At 42.9% G+C, this 23,518-nt stretch overlaps 1 protein-coding gene across 4 annotated transcripts in view; it reads left to right on the plus strand.

Annotated features, from left to right (window-relative positions):
- Positions 1 to 8,746: 8,746 nt before the first annotated feature.
- Positions 8,747 to 23,518, plus strand: part of LOC121613550 (ankyrin-3-like) — a 128,072-nt gene continuing 113,300 nt past the window's right edge. For all 4 annotated transcript variants that reach the window (XM_041946995.1, XM_041946997.1, XM_041946996.1 and 1 more), the window contains exon 1: positions 8,747 to 8,869. In XM_041946995.1, coding sequence (XP_041802929.1) covers positions 8,801 to 8,869 — 69 coding nt within the window. In that variant the 5' untranslated portion in view covers positions 8,747 to 8,800. The remainder of the gene's footprint in view (positions 8,870 to 23,518) is intronic.

Raw genomic sequence — 23,518 nt, forward strand, 5'->3', positions numbered from 1 at the left:
ATATTTGCAGAGTGGATTAACTGACCGCGAGGAAGTGAGTCAGTGTGATACGTTTCCGCAAATGGGGAAACTAGCAAAAAGAATTTTGTGGGAGGATGGAAATGATTTAGGCTGAAGGTGAATATGTGAAGAAAATAATTTTCCTGCGTTTCTGTCTGTGTTACTGCATGTTTGATTTGGAAAAACAGCAGCATCAGTCACTTCAGCAAATCCCCTCAAAACAACATTTGTTTACACTCAGGTGTCAAATACCTCTAACTGCCCAAGGAGGCGGAGGAGGAAGTGGGAGAAGGTCAAGGATAAAAAAAAAAGTCCTGTTGTGGATCGTGCCATATAAGAAAATACTTACATATTTCTGTCTGGAGGGAATGAACAAAGGACATGTTTGTTGTTTCATTTGGAGTTGGGCTTGAAGATTTTCTCTGCATGGATAAAATATTATTATTTCAACAAGCTATGTACAATTAATTGTGCAGCACCATTTAATTCTTATTATTATCTTAATAATTGCACAAGCTTTGCAAATGTAAAGAAGACTGTAAGGCTTTCTGGTTTGCTTGTTTATATAATAAAGTCCTTAAAAGGGAAACAATAAGGAGGACAATAAGGATGCTAGTGTTTGACTAAATTTCCAAAAGTTGACTGGATTCCTCCTCCTCCTCTCCTCTCCTCTCCTCTCCTCTCCTCTCCTCTCCTCTCCTCTCCTCTCCTCTCCTCTCTTCACCGCAAATCTAAATACTATAAATCCCAATTGATTGATTCATTGTGTTACAGCCCCTCTGAAGAGAATCAGGTTACTTGCTATGCTCATTTGTGTGTTAATATTGGCTAGTAATACAAATGACTCCCTAAACGTTAGAATAAAACTGTCAGTAAAAATAGAGCCCTCCATCCTCACAGCTTATCAGTCAGGGAGCACCTGTCCAGACCTGACCTGATTACTGTGAAAAGTAGGTCTGGAACCCTCATTGTTGTCACACTACCTGAAAGCACACAGCAGCAAATGAATCCCTCACTCTTCTCTGTACAGACTGAGCATGTGCATCCCAGTGGTCTTGTGTTTCTGTCTTTTAGAGATTCGGCATGTGGACAGCTTTGCGAATTTGAGTGGATATTTTGATCCGGGCTCAGTTCTTTCCAGGGCCTTTAATGGCTAGGTGCTTGGCTGGAGTTAGTGTACGGTCCTCATAAGGATAGAAGTCCAAGATGCATTTGCATGTAGGTGTGTCTGAACTTTTCCCAAATTGTCTATTGTGGATCTTTGTTTAATTATCTCTCCAACGCTGCTGTTATATGTGGTAGCTGAGTTTTCATGTTTTGACTTTGGACACAGTGGGGACACATGGGTCCACCATCCTAAACCTTAACCACAAATTTACTGCTGCGCCATATCAGAGTCTGCATGCAATTACGGACAACAGCACTTTTTCCCCTCCCCAATTTCTAGATCAGTGTGCATCAAATTTTGTGGTGATGCTCCATTTTAGTCAGAATATGGTTCACCTGTCCTGGCCCAGAGGCCTACTTCTCACCACATCAGCACAGAAAATTACACGGTGTCACCCATTTAATCAGACCATGCAGCCACTACCAACTAAAAAGGCGGCTAAGATAACCAAGCAGAGTGCGGTTGGGATGCTGCTATGACTAAACATATTACTCTTTAATTGAAAATGTAGTTTTACAAACTGATGGGTGTTGACAATACATTTTCATAGTGTACAGCTTGACTTGGCATATTACCTATATGACTTCAATAGCAAGAGCTGCTGCCACAGAGAAGCTGATTGGGGCAATAACAACCTTGCTTGCATTTATTGATTGCAGATAAACATACCAGTCGATCTTAAAATGTGAATTGAAATGAGACAGAAGTTGCATCCGCTGTTACTGTGTGCACTCAGGCTGTCGTGGGATTGATACTTGGTATGATTCATTGGAGGGTTGTTTTCACGGAGGGAGCAGCATTCATCTTATGTAATGATTGATTTCTAGTGAAGGGGGCGCTTGATTTGTATGGCGCCCCTCCCATCATGAGGCAAGGATGGGAACCCCCTGTAGAGCTGTCTGTCAGGCCCTATCTGCCCTCTGCATACAGCACATTGATCAGAGACTTTCGATCCCGAGCATGATGGATGTGAGAAGACACCTCACTGTGGAGGCTTATAGGGTGGCTTTAGTCACAGCCTGCGTGACATGTCTGAGTTACAGTTGTGGCAGATTTCGTCCCAGATTTACATGCACATTAGCAAAGCCTAAGCCATTGCAGTGGAGGCTTTCTGTTAGTGTTGCTTCTTGGATTAATGTGGACAAGTGACATCTGCACCATATTCCTGAAAGGACACATGCAGGCTGCACAATCAGTTTACCTTTCAATATTTTTAATCTTGCTAGTGTCCAAGCTCAGTGGATGGGAGTGTCAATCAGTCCACCATTTTGATCCGGTTTAAATATCTCAACAGCTACTGATAGATTATATAGACAGTAATTGTCCCCAGAGGATTGGAACAATTTTAGCAACTTTAGCTCTAGCTCCATCAGCAGGTTAACAGTTTTGGATTTTAGCTGAAGTGTCTCGACAACTATTGGATGGATTGCCATGAAATTTACATACTTATTCTCCCTTCAAGATTAATTGATGGTCCCTTAAATTTTCCTTTGGCGCCATAATCAGATTTAAATTAAAATTAATTCAAACTTTCTCTTGACCACATACCTGAAAGCTAATGACATTGCCGTTAGCCTCAGCTGTACTTTGCATTTAGCCCTAATTATCAAATGATAGCATGCTAAGATGTTGAACATGTTATATCTGCTTAGCATTAGCATTTTAATGACGACATTTTGCATATGTTAGAATGCTAACATTTAGCTCAAAACACCGCTGTGCCTACTTGGACACTCTCACAGAGCTGCTAGCATGGCTGTAGACTGTTACGATAGAGAAACACTGAATACACCGGACCACTGAGAACTCCGGCTGGAAGGTGACGTCCTGCAAGTTGGTTGGTATTTGGTTTTGGCTCGTCTGTTTTCCAACATGGTTGCTGGATTGCAAACTTTCTCATACTGCACCTAAACAGTACACCAAAATGTGTTTCTGGAAACATTTTAGGTGAGAGATCAGCAAGGCAGTAACAGAATCTTGATTCATGTTTTAGCAGCACTACCTCATTTGACAGTTTGATCTGATTTTCATGCACTGGATGGACACATTTGCATAAAGTTGAGGACAAGTCTTGATTATGGAAATTCAGATACAGGCATCTTGAGAAGAGCTCAACTCTTTGTTGACCACTTCCATCTCGTGTTTTAGAGGGCTGAAAGCAATGTGAGCAAAATTAGATTTCTGTGCATCTCTTCATGTGTCTGACTGTGTTTGGATGATCAAAGTCACACTAATAGCAAATGTAACTGCAGCCAAAAGATCACAGTCTGATCCCATGACATTGTCTGGTCCTTGCCACAAGGACAAGACTGGTATAATGATAGATCTGGAGACTGTTTTTAGTTGCTTAATGTCTGCCTCTGTCCGTTCCTTAGCAAATACTGCTGAACCACAGTCATTAAATGCCCACATTCTATTTCCTATACATCTTAAAATCTATCCACAAACACATAAACTTTGTTTATTCAGACCTGGAACAGTATTATTCCCTTATTATCACTTACGCCATTAAATCAATTTTATAGTCACGATTTTCTATATAACTTACTATCCTAAATTATATTTGTATGATTATCAGTGCTATCTGTACTATTATTGGTGTATTCATCCAATTTTTCTTAAATTCTAGTGAGTGACTGGAACTGTAAGTTACTAAAAATTACAGTCACTGTAAACCTTTTAATATGGATTGGTAATCATGGATGACCACAGTGACTGATAGCCTCACAGATAACCTATTGTACTAGAGTGTCTCCTTACAATGAGATGCAATCTACCCCTGCCCGCCCACCCACCTCACACTGCAGGCAAGAGTATACACAGCACACACTCAGCTACTAAGGATGTCAATGTAACATATTCTGTCAATCTTACATTCAGAATATGGGGCTTGTTTGCTGGCACATGTCATAATTAAAGGGAAAAAGATAGAGAGACATTTTTCATTTGGTGTGTTTTTGCCAGAGAAAATGCAAAACCAGTGTGGGCTAAATATAAAACTGTTTCAGCAGAGGGTTCAGTGATTATCTAAACAAGATGACACCACAGCTGATTGTACATCTTTGGTCTCTTTCTTTCTGTTTATTTTACTGTATCCATTACTCTCTCATACACCTTCTACCTCTCTTTACCTCACTTTACTCTTTACCACACTATCAGGGATGTTGCATACCCCCACCCAGACGGCTGGTTCGGGAACGCTACGCCTGCCTCTTTAGCGGATTACTGCGATGAGAGAAATGCTCCTTTTGATATGGAAATCCCACATCCCCACCAAATATAACTCCCCCTCTCAAAAGTATAGCACAGGAATAAGTGTGCGCACATGTTTGGAAGTTAGGTCAACAGCTATAGCCACTAAATAAGCCAAGTCAAGTGTGTCCAAAGATAAATAAAGCTGAAAGTAGTAGCTCTATTTAGTGGGTAATGCAGCATGCAAACTCTTAAGAATGGACACAACACAGGTATGTAACAGCCAACATTTTGCAAAAACTAAAGTAATTCTAACAGTTTTTAATATTTACATGACAACTGTTTTCCATAATGCTTACATTAATGCAACAGCAAGGTCTTCGTGACAGAACACATCCTGCATGAATAGTATAGTGACAAACAAGATCTTCTTACAACAAGGGTCTGTCTTGACATAACACATTTTTCACATTCCATCTTATGTTATAATTGGCATTTTCATTGTAGCACAATTTCTTTCATCTGAAATGATCTTGAAAGTATCTTCCTATCATGAGAAACTAAGTAGATTTATTACATGGTGACAGTAATAAAGTATATTGCCATAAACGGTAAAATGGTTTTAAATTCTGTATGACTTTGCTGTGTGTGTGAGATGTGAGGCTTATAATTCCCAATAAGTGGCTTGCTGATGGAGCTGCCTCCTGGCACAATCAATAATAACCACTGCTGGCACCGAGTCAGAGGAACCACACCCTGAAACAGACACACACACACACTAGCACACACACTGTGCACAGTGTGCATCAGCTGTAAGCACCCACAGAATCAAACACATGCACGCATCTCCATCAGCCGTACTGTACATCCACACGTACTGTCACACAAAATGGAGTGACGAGAACATTTCCAGCTGCAGATTAATGTGCGAAGCCGTGTGTAATCCTTCTCTTCCCCTCACTCTGAGGACTTGGTGTTGTTGATGTGGGAAGGTGGAGTGAAGAGGAGATGACAGAGAGGAGGATGGTGGTCTCGACTGGAAGACATCATATGTCACTGCAGGTGCTAAAGCTAGTCATCTGTCATGAGCTTTCACTCGGGTAGAGCACAGCATTAAGGTTAGGAAACCTTTATAGAAGGCAAATCCTGCTTCCGAAGTCTGTCCTCTTGTTAAAGAGTCAAGCAGATTGATAGCTTTGACAGCTTTGGTACAATATTTTGATTTAATGTGTGCATATACTGTATAACACTTCATAGTGCAATTTATTCCATATCTGTGGCAGAGCCATACCAATAGTTGGTGTGGTGACGTGTAAATACATGCAATTACATGCACTCTAATAGTTTGATTATCATCAAATTCAGGCAATGCCTCTATATGGTCATTGTCATCTGTCCTGTTTTGTTTTGTCTTAACTGCATTAAGCAGTGAATACTCAGCGCAAATAAAACCCTAATCAAACCGGCTTAACTAGTTTTATTTATGCATTAGTTGGATTTATTTATTATGGAATCAGCCTGATTTCCTTAGGTGGTTTGAAAAGATTTGTGTGTCAGAGCGACTGCAGAGTAACGGAAACAGGACAGTGTTTCAGTACACAAACAGCTGCGAAGCCACTGGTGATGGGAAAGTAAACTAAATTGAAGTAAATTCATCACGCTCCCTGCATTTTCCTTCTCTAATGATACGCTTCCTGTTTGCTACTAGACAAACTTACAAACATTTACCCAGTTACCACGTTATTGTTTCTGGTTGTGTGTCTTGGCCGGGGCTTTGTTGAAAAGGAAATGAATATCTCAGTGGATCTCGCCTATCTATATAAGGAGACGATAGAGTGATAAATATTTCAACATGTAAATCCTTCTTCAGTGGCATTATGGGGGGGTGTGGTAGCATCCTGTAATCTTTATTTGAGCATGTCTCTGATTTCATTTCATTTGGAAACTGCCCTGCCAGGAATGTTTTCCGACTGTGCAGGCTGTCAGTAAAATAACCCAGTTGAGCTGATTTCCAGTGAAACTAGATCCATTCAGATTAATGTCACCAAGCTTGTTGCCAAACAGTACAGTGAGTTCCTTTGCACACTATTCTTTACTTTCACATTATAACATATGTGTAGGTCAGGTTTTGTTGTTAAAGGGACATTTTATAGTTGAAATATAACCTTGTCACTGCTCCCTGCTGGACAAACTGTGTAATGGAGACACAGTTTTAGGATTATCTAAACATATTCCTGGCATTCCTGTACTGCAATTTCTTGGTATTTATGGGCTGATATATTTGCTGATAATATATCTGCAACAAGCTAATATTTGCTGATTTATCAGCCGGCCTGATTGATCAGTCTAGCTCTAGTTGTCATTGCTCAAGTCAGTCAGTGTTAGCTGCAGGACTTTACATGCTTTTAGATTGAAAGTGAAGCAGTCTTTTATTTATTTTTTATAAATAAGTTTTATTGTTCATAGCCAGCAGATTGACGTGATACAGATGCTTGCTCTTGCTAGCTAACAACACATACCAACTCTGTGTGTGTGTGTGTGTGTGTGTGTGTGTGTGTGTGTGTGTGTTTGTGCATGGTGATACAGCTCAGCAATTACTAATTAGTTTCATTTCTCTTCTTCAGTTCGCCCCTTGTTTCATGACGTGGCGTTCCAACATTACAGCTTCAGGATGAGGCCACATATTTAGCTCAAGCTGAAACATGCATCCGTTCCTGTCCATTGGAAAACTGTTTTTTCTAGATACTTCTGGAGAACGCTGATCTTAATCCCTCTGTTGGGACCTAATTGACATCGCACAGCATGGTGGTGATGGCATACAGCTCGTCAGGAGCCGGAGCGAGGGAGAGATGGTTAACCCCTCAGTATAAAGAACCTGTTGTTTGGCGACCAATCACAACAAACCCTGCCTCTCTGTGCGTCTGCCGGCTCCCCGTTTTTCATTTGTTCTTTCATCCTCTCCATGCCTCCTTGGTTTGTCTGTTTCACTGATATCACATTGTTTTTTTTACCCTCCTCATCTCCCACTGTCATTTTCTGTCTCCTGTCTGTTTCTCGCCCTCCACTCACCCCACCCCTCCCTCATATCTCTCCCTCTGTGTCACCCAGGGCTTTTTGTTCCCATCCCCCCCCCCCCCCCCCCCCTCTCTGATTCTCTTGCTGTCCTCCTGCCTCATTAGCTTGATGTTTGATTGGTGGAGAGCTGTAGCTTGTTGAAGCTGGGAAGGCGTGGTCTCTCTGTATGTTCAAATCCTCTCTCTGCCTGTTGAGTCGTCACACAGGCATTTTAATGGTTATTGGTTGGATATTGTTTGGATATTATCAACCTTGTTTACACGTCTCGCTTCCTTCTTTACCCTAAGCCTGTCTCTGTCTCTCTCTCTCACACACACACACACCTTGATCAGCCCAGTCAGTCAGTCAGCCAGCCAGTGCCGGGTGCAGTTCTGTTCTGTTCCAGTTTCCAGTAAGCTGATCCTGCTGGCAGAGGCTAGTGGGGAGACTTCCTTTTCTGGAAGGACCTGATGCATCGTGTTAATGATCCTCCCTCTCTCTCCCTCTCTCTCTGTCTCTCTACTGGCCTGTCAGAGGAGTGAAGAGTCTCATTTCATATCACGTCTGTGCAGGGAGCAACAGCAGAAATCATCCAGCCGGCAGAGTGAAGAGACTGTGTGGATCACGCCCCCCTCTTCTGTCTCAGGCTTGCACTCTTTCTGTCTTTCACTAACACCAGTAACACCATTTCACACTCTTTTCACTCATTTTCTCTTGCTTTCTTTCTTTCTCTCTGACCCACCTGTTTCTCTGTCTTTTCTTACTCCACCTCTCCTTGTTTCAGTCTCCCTCTGTACAATTTTTTTTTTGTGTGTGTGTGTGTGTGTCTTTGTCGCTTTCTCTTTTGGGAGAGTATCTCCAGTCTCCAGCCTCAGGTAGGCAGCAGCCCATCTAGCCAGGAATACACCACTTCAGTCTCTATTTTTTCTTCCTGCCTTCAACATACATACACATCCTCCTCCTCCTCATCTTCCTCCTCCGCCTCTATCTCTCTACTCTCCTCCTGCCTCCACGCCCTGCCTCCGAGTGCGCCGGAGAGTGTCGCCAGTTGCGCACGGCAAATTCACCAAGTGGGAGTGGACCTTCGGCGGGCGTGCTCGCAAGTGTGTGTGAGCGTGTGTGTTTTGTGAAGGTGGAGAGGAAGAGGAGAGGAGGAGGAGGAGGAGGGAGAGAGCATCAGCACAGTCCTCCCAGTCTCTCCTCTCTTCACGCGCACTCCCACTCTGCATGGAACAATCCTTCCTTCACTGCTTCTAAATGGACATTTCTGTGGCAGCGTTTCACCAGTGAAGACAGCAGCTGCTGCCGCTCCACTCCACAAGCTCCTACATGCTGGATTTTAAAAAAAAGTGAGGAGAGGAGTGGAACAGGGGGAGATCTCTGAACATGAGCGAGGAAGCTAAGGAGAAAGCAGGCGGCGGGAAAGCAGCCCATCGCAAGAAGAAAGGCAAAAAGGTATGAGAGAGGAAGAGCTTTCTTTGTCTTGGTGTGTTTCATTTTGCTCAGTTGTTGCTCAGGCTCAGTGAAAGATCTCTGATGTGGTTGCATGGGAAGTAAGAGCTTCTTGGCTGAGATGAAATCAATGGGTGAGGTTGATAACCCCCATTAGAAAGTGACCGAAGGTGTGTTGGATCATGTTTTTATTCGTTTTTAACAAATTTCGATCATTTATTCCGATCAAGTCTCCATTTATCAACACGTTTCAGATGCTTAAGACTGAGTTGGTTTGTGTTATGTAAGAACCAGTTTATTTTAAGTACAGCCTACATACCTGGTTGTTTTTCTGTCAAGCAATTTCAGATTTTTTTCTGTCTTCCCGAGCTCGCATGTGGCTCTGACAAGAAGGATAAATATTTGTTTAACCTCACCTGAAATGCTACCAAAGCCCATTGAAATGCCGCCTGTCAGTCACCAGCTCTTATAATCCTGCTGCTGCGACTGGTCGGTCTGGTTGTTGTGCTCTGGGTGATTGGCTGGGGGAACAGTGGTATGTAAAGTGGAGAGAGAGAGAGAGGGAGAGAGAGAGCATAATGGGAGGCATGGGGATGTCCTCAGGGGTTGGGGTGGGGGCAGCAGAACACACGCACCGCACAGGCATCTGTTGTACTGTCAAACTCTGCTACAGCTCTGTGTGTGTGTGTGTGTGTGCATGTCTGAGACACATGCACTGTATGGAATGGATGCATAGCTGTCCTGTTGTTTTCTTCAGGAGCTGTTATTGTGGCTTTTAATTGAAGGTATTTTGAGCCACAGAAACATGTTTTGACTTATGAAGTGGAATGTAGGTTTGTGAGTTTGTGTGTGTGTGCGTGCCTGTGCTCACATGTGTATACTTAAATGTGATTTTCAGGTTGTGGTCCACACCTTGAGCGTGTCTGTCTGTCTCTGGTATAAGTATTACTAAAACACGTCTGCTGTGCTTCCCATGCTGTTGTGTCAGTGTGGCTAGCCTATGATAAATGTGTTTTGGTACTGAAAGCCACTGATCACACGCAGACAGTGTCACAAAATACACACGCTCACACACACACACAAGAGTATTTTCCAGACCATTCGAAGCGGCCCTTGAGATTAGGGAATTGTAGGACAGGGGAAGACCAAAGCAAAGCAGAAAAGCACAGTTACAGCAGCCACTATAAGTCTTACGAGGCTGAGTGAATCTGTTATTGAGAAGGAAATAAATTCTTTAAATAATTTATAGCTCCAGTGATGTGCCACCCTCAGTGCTAAAGCTGTCAGTCTGGGTCGTCAATAACAGCAAGAGACAAGATGTTCAAACTACTGTCTTCAGTAATGAAATGTTGACACAAAGGAACATCACACATTTTGTGTTGTAAGGGCTGTTCAGAACTGATAAATGTGAGCAAACTGATCCTTGTTTACCTCAAGACCAAACTGGTACAAAATCACCGTTGAACAGAACAGTCAAACACTATGAATAAAAAAACTAGAAGGGCACTCAAAGAGTGCAGACCTCCGTCAAGGCCAACAGTCCACTCTTCTATGATATGCAAATCTGCAAAGCGTAAACACTATGAATTAGTTGCATGATATGTGTGTATATATGATTCCATAGCCACAGCTGAGCTTTAGAATAAAGCGAAATTGTGGCGATAAAATTGAACCAGTTGTGCTCCATAACAACTGCTTCCTGTATGAAGTTCGAGCGACTACATGTGTCCGCTACCCGAGGGGATTACTGGTACCCGTGAGTGTGGACTGTGATACGGAGTCATCGCGTTTCTATTGGCTGTTTTGTCACTGTTGAATTTTGCTACCATCTATTGGATTTTAAGATGTATGGCATTTATTCCGCTCGCAAAAATATAACGAAAGGGAAAAACAATTCATATATCTGCCCCTTGATTCAGATCCAAATTGCCCATGCCAATGGCCCATGCTACAACTTTCCACCAAGTTTTTGCGAGAATCGGGCCAGTGGTTTTCTGTAATCCTGCTGACGAACAGACGAACACTCAGTGGCCCACTCACTACATACAGAAGTCACAGTTTAAGTGATTTTAATCAAAATGTTTATTTATGTCATGTAAGACTATTGACAAATGTAACGTCCTCAGATTGTTTTACTCTTACTGTAAATGTCGATATCAGTATCAGCTGCAGAATTCCTGTATTGGTCAGGCTGCTCGTCATTATATAGAAGCAGAATGTTTAAATATCACTTTGGAACATCCCAAAACTATGAGCATTCAATTTTTCTCCACATCAGCTCCATTTCCCTACAGATTAAGATGAAGGAGGGTTGGGTTAAATTCACCAATAGGATTATCACTGAAGCCCAAAGTTCTCAGTTGATTTTCCCCAACCAGCCTCAGCCGTTATCTCATCCACACAAGCTCCAGACTGCAGCCATGACACAGTGCAGCAAGATGATGCATATTAATGCTTTTTACATATGTATGTTTTTTGTCTTGTGTGCGTGTACGTGTGCAAATGTGTCCATGCATGTCTGTGCTTCACTCCGTGCGCATGTGCGTGCCAGATGACTGTGCCAGATGTGTTAATGATTGTAGCCATGGCAACTAGTTTCTGTTCTGAGCGAAAGGTGTCGAGGGTGAGAGCAGGCGGGGGGAGAGAGTGAGGAGGGGGTGGACCGGTGAACTTAGTGGCCAGAACAGAAATATATTTTTCATGAGGCAGCTGCTGTGACGGGGCGGAAGCTCAAGGATGCAATCACACATCTTTTGACTCAAGGTCCCAGACTTATCCCGATTAAGACGGGGGTCATAAATCAACACCAAACACAGTATTGTGTTTGCCTTTTTGTGGATTTTGCTTATCAGTGTGTGTGTGTGTGCGCGTGCGTGTGTCTGCTGCGTGCCTGCTGTGTGTGCATTTGTGAGTGTCTGAGTTTGTGTAGCACTTTGATGTTTCTCCAAATGCTCTATGATCTCGGAGAGGCTTAATGATAAGAATTTGATTAAGTGATAGAGATAATGAGGTTTACATAACACGCAGACACACAAACACACACCCACAGTATTAACGGGGCTTCAGCTGCATGTAGTCCCACCACACAGAAGCTGCTGTGGGGTCAAGTGAAACCCTTTTATGGAATATTTGTACATGTGTATTTATATGCGTGTGTGTGCGCGTGTGCATGAAGTACACACTTGTCAACGGACATCAGGTTTGCTGTGATAGTGCTTGCTCTGATGGGTGTTGGTGTAGTTAGTTTAGCTGCTGAAACTGGACATAGAACAGCTTTCTTGCGGAAAAGAAGACAGCAATAAGGGAGAAAAATGCGGCTGCAAGATAAAAAGACCCCAGGGGACTTATATAGAAACATCTCACTTCCAGAATCCTGATAACTATAACTAAGCTAAAAAAAAATCAGCTGCTTGACTAAAGGAGGAAATAACGTGCTTGTATTATCAAAACAGCAGAGATACATTTTATTTACTCTGATCTTGAGACTTACATAAGTGTTATGTCCAGTTATGTAAACATATATCATATGTTTATATACAATAGCCTATTCCCAATGAGGAGCAGACACAACGTAAACTAAGAAGAAGGAGGTTGTGGATTACCAAAGGATCTGGTGTGAGCTTGTAAATTAAAGTGAAATTCAAACTTCTATGATGGACAGAAAGGTTTTTTTGCCCACATCAATGGCTTTTCCAAAGAAATATCCCAAGCAAAGTAAACACATTGTTACATAAGAGATGCTTACATAGCTGGAGAAACACCATCGTTTTACCACGTTTATATCCTCCAAAAATAAACTGCCCTTAACTGCAAGATGTGCTGTATGTTTACACTTCAGATGGTTGTGTAAGGATTGTGTGAGGGATGATGGTGATTCTGTCAGAAAAAACCTAAGCAGAGCTGCGTTTTTTTAGTGTTTTTGTCAAACAAGCTGATGGATGGAGACATGTGAGAAATGTGGTATTACTGAAACGCTGAAATTCTGTCATAAACAAGCCACTGCTGCTGGTCATATTTCTCCACAGTCAGTACGTCCTGCTGCCATTCCTCACAGTATATATCACACTCATAAAGTCACGGCTAAAAGCAGCACAAGATTTTGTTTACTTGTTGCTATATTTTTGCACTAAGTCACATGCAAATCAAAAGCACAGATGAAAAACTAAGAATGAAAAAAATCACAGACGACTTTAGCTAATTTTCCTCATCCTTCCACCTTTTACCGGTCTGTATACATCTCTCTTTTGTGTCGCCTCTGTTGTCTTGTTCCTAATGAGACAGCCAGGCAGCAAGGCTCGGGCAGCTCTGTTCTTTGTCTTGGATGGAAAAACCCTGCCAGAGACAGAGAGCCCCGCGTCTGGAGAACTGGTGAAATAAGCCGTTCTGTGACAGTGCTTTCAAAGAGAAATGGCACATCACATCCCCCAGATAACAGCAGGGCACTGGTGAATGTGCTGATGGAAGATGTGAAATGTACGCGTGTGCATGTGTGTGTGGGGAGAGCCTAAGAGGGAGAGAGCAAATGAAGTGCTGCTTTTGTTTTTCAGATTAGGCTAATGGACTTGGCACAGATCAAATCCTTAAGAGGGGTATGCTATGCTTTAAGGGCTGTTTGGGGGAGAATATGCGGAGAAAGTGTGTGTGCTTATACAGTAAATACAGTGTACTGCAACAATTAATCCATTAGTCAACAAAAAAAAAAAAAAATCAGCAAATATTCCCTCATTCCAGCTTCACCACTGTGAGGATTATTAGTGTTTATCTCACTGTTTACTGAATATCTTCAGGGTTTGGACTGTTTGGACTACATTGAATGTAGAATTATATTTAAATCTATAAAACTTTTTTTGGGCAGATGTCAAGCTTGTTCTGCAAACCTTTGCAGCAACACACACACATAAAACACAAGAAAAATCAATTGAACCTGAATACTGATTTTGGTATCAGGCCAAAAACTCCTGTAACCTGTGGTTCCCCATCGCATGACATTCCCTGTTTCTGCAGCATATCTGTGCGCAGCACAGAAATGTGATGACTTATATAAAGCTCTACACACACACATGCACATGTGCTGTGAGTGTGGAGGTGTGAGTAAGTGCACATGTGTGCTCCCTCGGTGGATCTATAAATGTATGCATGCATGTGTGTAGGTAGGTGCATTCTTGCCGTTTCTGTGTGGATGTGTGTATGGGGAGGTAGGCGTCGCAGAGCCCGGGCACAGCTGCACGCCCTGGGGAGAGGGCAGAGGGATCAGCCTGTCAGAGCTCCATCACTCGCAGATGAACTATCCCTGTTCCTCTCTTTCCACTAAGGGAGGGAGACTGGGAGCCAGGGGAGAGAGAGACATGGATGGGAGCGAAGGAGGTGAAACACAGAGGGGTGAAAAGACAGAAGTGCGAGTGAGGTGTGAGCTGGGCAGTGACAGAGGAGTACATGGAAAGGAAGGGAAGAAGGAGGTGTGAAGGAGGAGTGTTTCTTTCTCGGTTTCTCTCCCTTGCTTTAAGGGGCCTGTAGATTGTCGGATTGTTAGCCTCAGAAACCCCCTCCTCACACACTTTTTAAAAAGAAAATTCCAAAATTGTCAACGACATTCCACATTACGGCCGGAATACACAAGACATGACGACCACCCCAGTATGCCTGCAGCAGAGCGCGTCCATTATCGTCAACTGAAGCTACTACACAAACCACGGAGCTGCAGACGTACTGCTCATCTCTGTTTTTACATGGCAGGCCTGTTTTTACTTGTGTCTCTGTGCAGCTGTGTGGCCCTCCAACAGGTAAAAACGACATAGAACTGTGTTAATAAGGTGGACGATGTATTTAAAAATGATTGAAATAAATACCTTGTTGTACCAGAGGCAGTGCAACGCAGCAGAGCAGCTTTGTGAGTGTTTTTGCACTTCACATTCGCTGCACTATCATGTGGCAAAACTCAGCATGCACACAGTGGAGCTGGTGTCCGTGCCTCGTGTATTGCAGTCGTTACACAGCGGTTGACCAGGTGTGTGACGGTTAGCAAGGTCTGAACTTCTCCCTGAAGCTTTCTTTTTTCAGCTGGTGTCACTCTTTGTGCATACAAAAACGAGTGCAACACTATGAATGCCTTTGAGGAGCGGCTGTCTGAAAATGTGCACCATTATCCTCATATCTAATTGATATCGTGTTTCTCACCTGTCTCTGATGGCCAGCTTTTCACTACACCCTCTAGCGTGGCCTTTTGGAACAGCTGTAAACATTTTTGTTCGAACCTCGAACCTCCCTTTTGAGCCCTGCAGGAATATGAAGCTTACTGGTTGACTGGTTTCCTCGCTAACTGACCAGGTAGACTGATTTGCTGATGCCTCAAATGTTTGATCGTAAGCCAGCTTTCTGGATGCAAACCTAACGCAGCTGTTGTTGTCACACAAAGACATGCATTTATACACCTCTCCAGCTTTAGTCTGAATCCAAGTATACAGTACACTCGCAAACAGAAGCACAGAAGCACACAAAGACCACAGATAGAAATAGAGGGGCCTCGGCTGACTAACAAGGCTGTTGAACCAGACCTAATCAACAAAAAGGCCTAACAAGGTCTCACCATTCTTCGTTTTATCCGTCCATTCCTCTTCAAACCTCTCTCTCCCCACTCCATCAACAAAAGCAAGCAATTTGAAGAAATGCCTTGGTGAGTTTTTTTAGCGTTCTGTCGGCGAGAATGAATCAATACCAGTGAGAGCTCAGCGCAATTTAAAATGAGTTTCTCTCCCTGTAAAAAACTGCTAGAGCCAGAGTTGGGCTGTTATCTGGTGTCAGGATGCGTCTGTCTATTAAACACATGTGAAGCCCCGTGTGTAATTAAAAAGAGGCCAGTCTGAAAATTAAACTTCCGGAGCGCTGAATGGTGTTTTGGGCATGTGCTTTTAATCAATTCAGCCATTTCATGTGAATACAATCGCTGAATCATGACCAAATTTGAATGCATAACGACTCCACATTGTCAACCTGGGCTGCTTGGTGGCCCAGACTGGAGCTGCTTTGAGACGTCTACAGTGTAATAATGCGTGCCTTCATATCCACTCCACTGGTATTTTTCTCTGCTGGCAGTCGCTGCTGCCTGAACCCCGCAGCCTCTTCCGTTTCCCGCAGCTCCGTCCGGAAGACTCTTTACATCTCGCCCCGTTGTGCTTTTTCCATTCCTCTTCTTCTCTTTTACTCTCTTCTTCACAGTGCGAGTCAGTAATAGAAAACAAGAGGGGAAGGAGAGAGTCAAATAGAGAGTTCCACTGTCAGATTTAGAAACCTCTTTTTATCGAGTTTGGGATCCTCCTTAAGCCTCTCCTGGTTTGGTGTCGCCATGGCAACTGTTAAGCGCAACAGAGCAGGATAACAAAAGCTTTTGTTCTGTACCAAAAGCAGTAACAGTGGTTTATGCTCACTGTGCTGTCTGCTGACCTTGTTGTGACCGCAGCATTGTCTCACCTTATTTCTCAATTATTTAACATCAGTGGTTTTACTACGGCTTGTAGGAACGTATGAAAACAGACAAAAATGCTTTAAGCAGGCAGATTAAAGTCGCTGGTTTATTTATAGTCCACACTTCAATGAACCGAGTCACAGATGCTCAGGCTGTTAATTGTTCTTCACAAAATATTAGCACCACAGAAATGGATGTATGAGCTGTTAATAAGGCTGAGGTCATGATGCAGGGAAGAGATCGCACCTTTCCCACAGGAAAGCAGCAGAGAAAAGACATCTTGTCACATGATGTAAATTCCAGCTGATCACGTTTGATGTGTAGCCTGATTGTGTTTATTCACAATCAGATGCACAAAGCAAGCTGTGGTGGGTGAAAACGGTCTAGAGTTCATTTTCAGATTACAGAGCAGTGTCCCGACCAGGACCTGGATGGAGCCAGTGAAAGAAAACCCATTTTTTCATCAAAAGGACTTAATTTAACAAGGTGTAATTAAGTGCAATGGAGGAAAATGGGGGTCTGCATCCCTCACAGTCCCTGTGGTTCTCAGGTGTTGTTTATTTGAGTCAGATGATGTATTGCGAGATCAGGATTACATACACTGTGGAGCCAAGCCAGATGGCTCACCCCTCCTCCGTGGGATGAAGAATTAAAGCTTGTTAGTGAATAAAAATAGGTAAATGAAATGAAAGATGAACTGTGTAATCCCAGGCAGAGGATGGCTGCAGTCTCTCTCCAAAAGGCCACGTGTTAAGACCCTTCTGCCGGCTCCCAGCTTGAAGATGCACTTAACAGCAGGATCTGGCTTCCTCTGAAATTCAGATTGTCTGACAGATAGCCACTGAAGTGAGGCTGTGTTTTGAAATGTAGAGCAGATTGCCAGTTTAGCGCTATTCATGCTGAACTGTTACCGGAAAACCAGGTGAGAGAGAAATCCTGCAGACTCTACTAAGCAATATGTTTTCAGTGCAATTCATTGATTCTTGTCATGGTCATGGCCTTGTTTCAGACCAACACTGGATCCTAGAAATTACCTTCATATATCACTAATATGTTTAGCCAGTTACGTTTTGAACATAGACTGTATAAAACATGGATGTGTCTCTGTGACGTCACCCACAGGTTTCTGAAGGCCACTGATGGTCAGTGTCAGTGGATGGAGTTGGTAGAATGAAGCCTGGTTGCTCAAACCTAGCGGCTAGATGTCACTCATAGCAGCCATACTCATAATTATGCATAACTTTAATCCTTAATATACTTTAAACAAGTGAGCTATATAAAAAGTCACCACATGTACAGTTGTCATGGACAGGAAAATTAGATAGAGACCAAAACCGTTTTTTGTACCAGGCTGTAAACATGTTTATTCTGCTGTAAAGGTGAGCATTTACATATGGGGGTCCATGGGGATTGACTTGCTGTTGGAGCCAGCCTCAAGCGACCATTCATGGGACTGCAGTTTTTGGCACTCTGTGACATTGTTGCTTGGTTTTGATGGACACGAAATTGCTGCCTGGATTATGTTCAGTGGGAGAAGTTTGTCCAGAGTAAAATGCTTTGTACTGCATGGAAGTCAAAGTCGGTGAAGCTCAACATAAAGCGAACACCACGACCTCAATCAAGTGCTGCAGGTATCTCATAAGTTTAACTTAAAAAAATGTTATCATGCTTCAGTTGCTGTGATGCAAGAACTCAAATTGTATGAAACTTGGTGTCAATGATACAGTCAGTATTAACATTTTGCAACTTGCAAAACATGCTAATTAACGTTTCCTCATTATGTTGATGAAAATAAATTGTGCATGAATAACAGGATCTCCATCAGCCTTCTGCAGGGGTTCCACAATGTCACGCTTACCTTATTCATGGTTTCATGGCTTTTCCCAGGCTGTCTGGCGGCTTTCTGCAGGGGCAACCGTATCAGTGGGGCTTTTGAAGCAGCACAGAGATGAGGTATGGGGGTGGCGGGAAGTATGCCGACTTGGGGGGGGGGTATGCTAAATGCTCCCCTTTTTAAGAATTCAGTTCAGGGTTGGCAGCAGCGTAATGTGAGCCCCAAGGCAACATCACCTGAGCCAGATGGTGTAGTAGCGTCTGGGAAGAGGATTGGAAGTCAAGAGTAGGTAAGTAGGTGGCACGGCAGAGGATGATGATGGATGAGAGACAGGGGAAGATGGGGGGAATCACGTCTTTAAGAGAGAGTGAAACGTAGAGCCCCATGACAGGTGAAAACACAGGGGATTGTGAGATGTTAAGCAAAAGAGAGAGTGGATGAGAATGTATGCAGGTGAATGCTCACATGTACACCCTAAAATAAATTCCCTACAGGCATGCATTTGATCCGCATTCCCAGGGGCTTTAGTGACAGTGATGGTACCACTCCAGTTTTTGCTCTCAGTATTACATAACTCAGGAAATCGTCTCCTTGCTGCTGTAGTGGAACTGTGACATTTGTCAGGTTTCAGTGTAAGAACAAAAATGTTCAACTCTCTCTGCCGTCCTCTCTCCTCTCTTCTCTCAGCCAAAGAGTGGAGGAGCCAGACAGATGGGATTTGCTTGATACTGATAACTCAATTTCTGTTGCAGAAAGACCAGTGTGGTTTTGATTTGATGATACGCCATGCTCCTTGGGGATGGAGTAAAAGGTGCCTGTATGCTTGCTATTTATCCAGCCATCCATTAGCCCAGAGACGTTTTGGATATTTTTTCCTGAGACTGTTACTTTGCCAAATGCTGCTACAAGCAAACTTAAAGCATTAATGATCAGACAATCTCAGTTGTCGTTACGACATTGAAAACCCTCAGTGTAACTCTCACTACATCCACCCTCTCTTCTCTCCACCATCCGATCCCCCCATCACTGATTTTAATGTGGAGCTGGCTATGCGCTCGATCATTTTCCAAAACACCTGCCTCACTCAGCAGCACACATCCCATGATGCTGTATCTCCATTTATGATGGCCACTATGCAAACAACAGTGATGTAATGGCCCATTAAATGAATATGCTGCATGCCACTGAGACAGCTTTCAGTATCTCTTTTCAGATTCCTGAAGATAGTTAAGGATGTAACTATCTTTTCCCCAAGCCAACACTTATTTTGTGTCTCAGTAAGGGTGAACACAGAATAAAGGTGTTATCATCGGCATATTTTTGTTATTTTTGTCAGACGACAGCATGAGCATGAGGTAGCGATTTGACTGAAGGTGACAAATGCTTCCCGCTAACTGGCAAACAGTAATTCCTGAGCAGCTGTGTTGGAAACCTTGACAGAAAGTTGGCATCAAATCGCTGCTGCTGCGTGGGAGTGCTCAACTATGCCTGCGAAGGTTGACAATCATATCGGCATATCTGAAAAGCGCTGTTTTCTCCGTCGACACTACACAACACTTGCATTCCTTCTTCTTCATAGAACTCTGGACAGTGTTTTGTCAAAGCTCAGTTTTCTGGTGTTAGAAAGCACCAGTTTAGTATGGATGCTCGATTGCAAAAAGAGTGGAAATTATCACATTGATCGCTGATCACAGCCCCAAGTGCTTTCTAGCCATGTTCATAACCACATACACACACACACACACACACACACAAACTGAGTTTGAACTGTGTTTACTGGGCTTGCAATACACTGAGGTGTGAAAGTAGCATTGCCCAAGGCTTAGATGAGGCATGTGGGAGTTGTACGAGGATAGCATGGTGATTTTCTCATTTAATGTATATATTTATATACATAGCGTGTGTGTGTTGCCATTTAGTTTTGCTTGCATGTTGTGTGTATGCATGTGTGTGTATGCGGCAGAAAGCCGGGCTGGTTGGTGTCTGGGTTGGTCACAGGGTTTCTCCTGCCCTCTGGTCAGTGACAGTACACACAATGTGACAACCTCCAGCTGTGAGGGTGTGAGTCTGCTAATGAGATACCCTCTGGACCTGTGTGTGCATGCGTGTGTGTGTGTGCAGCTGTCTGTTAATGAAACAACATGGACATCTTACGAGAGGTGATACAGAGCTTGGTCTGTTTTTACCTGCAGATACATTATTAACATAATAATTCCAGGAAAATGGGCCACGCCACTTATTTTAATGGAATAGCATAAAACAAATTGGCAATTATAGCCAAAGGGCAAATGCAGTGTTTATTTCATATGAGTTGAAGGAATAGAACATTTGGGGAAACATGCTTGTTTGTTTTCATTTAGATGACATGATTGATACCACTTTCATGTCTGTCTGCTGAATATGAAGCTACAGCTGGCAGCCAGTTAGCTTAGCTTTACACAAAGACTGGAAAAGTGTCCATTGGTCCTAGCCAAGAAATAGTTTGGTGCACTATCCTCTGTTAAATGGTTAATTTCTGGTTGGTGGATTCTGTTACCTTTGGACAGAGCCGAGATAGCTGTCTACCCCTGTTCGCAGTATTTATGCTGAAATGATCTAACCAGCTACTGATGGATTTATGCTTTTTTGATCCTACACTATGTGATCATGCAGTTAAAATAGTCCCTTCATACACATTCAGTACTTGTGGAGGGAGTGAAAATGAATTGCTCCTGACTCTGATTTGCTGTGATTAATATGAGTAGGTAGAAAATGAAGGGAGGGAGGGGCCACGTGGGCAGTATGGTGGGATTCAGCAGAGAGGAGTGAGGATGATGTGATGGTGTCTAGGAGGCAGCTGGGGAATGAGGGGAGGTGAAGGAGGAGAGAGAAAGGCTGAGTCTTCACCCACTTGTGTCATGAATAAATCACCGCTGAGATCTCCTTGCTGTCTAGCAATGGACCAGCATTGCTTTCATAGTTATAGCTCATCCCAGATGGCCTAGTTTACCCACCGAGAATAAGCCAAGCCATAATTTACCAGCTGGGAACTCTTTATGACTGCTACATCCATCATCAATTACCCAGCACAACTGAAGTCAAACACCTATAAAGTACGCAGGAGAGGCTAAACAATGTGGACTTCCTTGGTATTAAATATGACCTGTGAGAACAACAGAAAAACAATCTTAAAAAGAAGACAGATGAAACTGATGAATATCAATGTGTAAAACTGATGAACTAATTAACAATGTGGGTATACAAAGCTTTTGGTGACTACAGTATGTGGACCTGAATCCTCCAACATTAAACTCAAATGCTGTCTACAAATCACTGCCCTCTTAAATACAGTCGCAGAGGAGGGTGTTATATAAAAGCGAGTGGGAAGACAAGATCAGCGCCAAAAAAAAAAAAAAAAATTGAGTCAAAATTACTAAATGATGTGGTCTTGTCAGCTCTGTACAGTACAGTACTGCACACCCATACAGACAGTAATGGAGTTGTAAGGGAACAAAGAGAAACCATTTCCTCCCTTAGCGTTATTAAACAATGGAGACATCCTCCTCACTGGCCAGGACAGAGAGGGATTGAGTGGCTCCGGAAAGACCTATGTTTCACTATGGCTGTGATTAATAATGTTATTCGTCATGGCTTGTGTGTGTCTGTGGGTGTGTTTCTTTATTATGGAGGCATGTGAAAGGCACAGAAACAAAGGCAGAGACAGGACAGTACAATAACACAACTGAGAGGCAGAGAGAGAATATCTGCGTTTCTCTTCAGGGGAAAGCATCTGTCACGTGTAATTATCCCCATCACACAGTCAGAATGAAGTGTAAACATGTGAGCCTCAAACCGCCCGAGTCCTCTGGAACACATGATTGTCTATTGATCAGCGACCACAGCTCAACAATCTCCATGAGATTTATTTGTCATTCTGCCATAAAGGTAACATGAGTAGTTTGTCGAGCCAAAGACTGTTTCCTCTGTTCTGGTAGCGATTTCTGGGTCTTTCCCAGCCATTCTTTTCCAAACATACTCCTCTGAGATATATTTTGGTTAACACACAATGTGCTAAAAGATATTAATATTTAATACTTTACACTAATGAGTAAAAGTAAGCAACTTTTGCAACTTTGATCTTGATTAGCAAAACTCCATATCCACAAAAAGAGATACAATTTCAATGGAATTCAATGTTGCCAGTGTAAAGCTCTTACCAGCAAGTGGACTCAGATTGAATTCTGTTTTCTGCTTTTGTTTGTAAGTGCAAATTATTGTTTGCCGATAGTGTTGAGCGTCCCAGTTCTTCAGTATAAAACACCAAATGTGATATTTGGGCAGATAAAGGAAGACCTAATTTGGTGGGATTTCCTGTGGTGTAGTCAGCCAGATACAGTAGCAGGCATGTGCGTGGGCACTTAGATTTGGAGGAAGATCACCTTTTGTTTGCAAGTAAAGCTGCATTAACACCGACTCTAAAATTGCAGAATTAATTATTATTTGGACTTAACTTCAAACCAAAAAGACTCACAAACCATCCCATCAGAATGTGACATGAAAAGATGGCGAACACACAGGAGAGCTAGCATAATGCTACCGCTAAAAACATACTTACCTAAAACTCACTTTGCAGAATTGGCATTTCACGCCCTCTTTTCATTTGTCACGACTAGCTCCACACTCTCCTCTTCCTCCTCATTTTTGGATGCATAGAAGTATCATCATAGTGCAAATATTTCCTAGGCATTAATTGCACCATCTCACATGTCTCAAAACTGATATCGTACAGTCTGACAGAATGTGGCCAAGACTTTATTAGACCCATCCCGCTCAGTGTGACATCCAGTGAACTCAGAACACCTGATGTGCACAGGTGCCTTTGCTCAACAGTGCACAGCCATGAACTTGTCTTTGACTTGACTTACTGTACTCGACTGCATCCCTGCATATGTAAGACATGAAGTTTCACGCATCCTGTTAAGCAACTGACTACTGAAGCGTCTCCAGGGTTCCCCTTGTGCCCTACTTCAGTCATCCAGATGGCAAAAAATGTTAAAAATGTATTCCTTACCCAAAGAAGCATTGCCAGAAAGACATTTCAAGCTGCATATTTTAATTACCCACATATCATCTATCCAGTGATCTCACAGAAGTGCTGTCCTCCGTTGTACTGTCTGCTGCAAGACTACACTTCTGGAATTGAATTTAATCTTAATCTGGTATTTAATTCTTAATCTGGTCTTTAATTTAATAACATGAACACCCAGATAGTTTTCTGATTAGCATCATTGTAATGATGGCGCTGCGCTCGGCCCTCTGTGTGTGCTAAAACTTCCGATACGTTTCAGAGAAAATATCATTTCCTGACTGAAACTGGCAG

This window comes from Chelmon rostratus, chromosome 11 (genome assembly GCF_017976325.1).
Source record: "Chelmon rostratus isolate fCheRos1 chromosome 11, fCheRos1.pri, whole genome shotgun sequence".
NCBI lineage: Eukaryota > Metazoa > Chordata > Actinopteri > Chaetodontiformes > Chaetodontidae > Chelmon > Chelmon rostratus.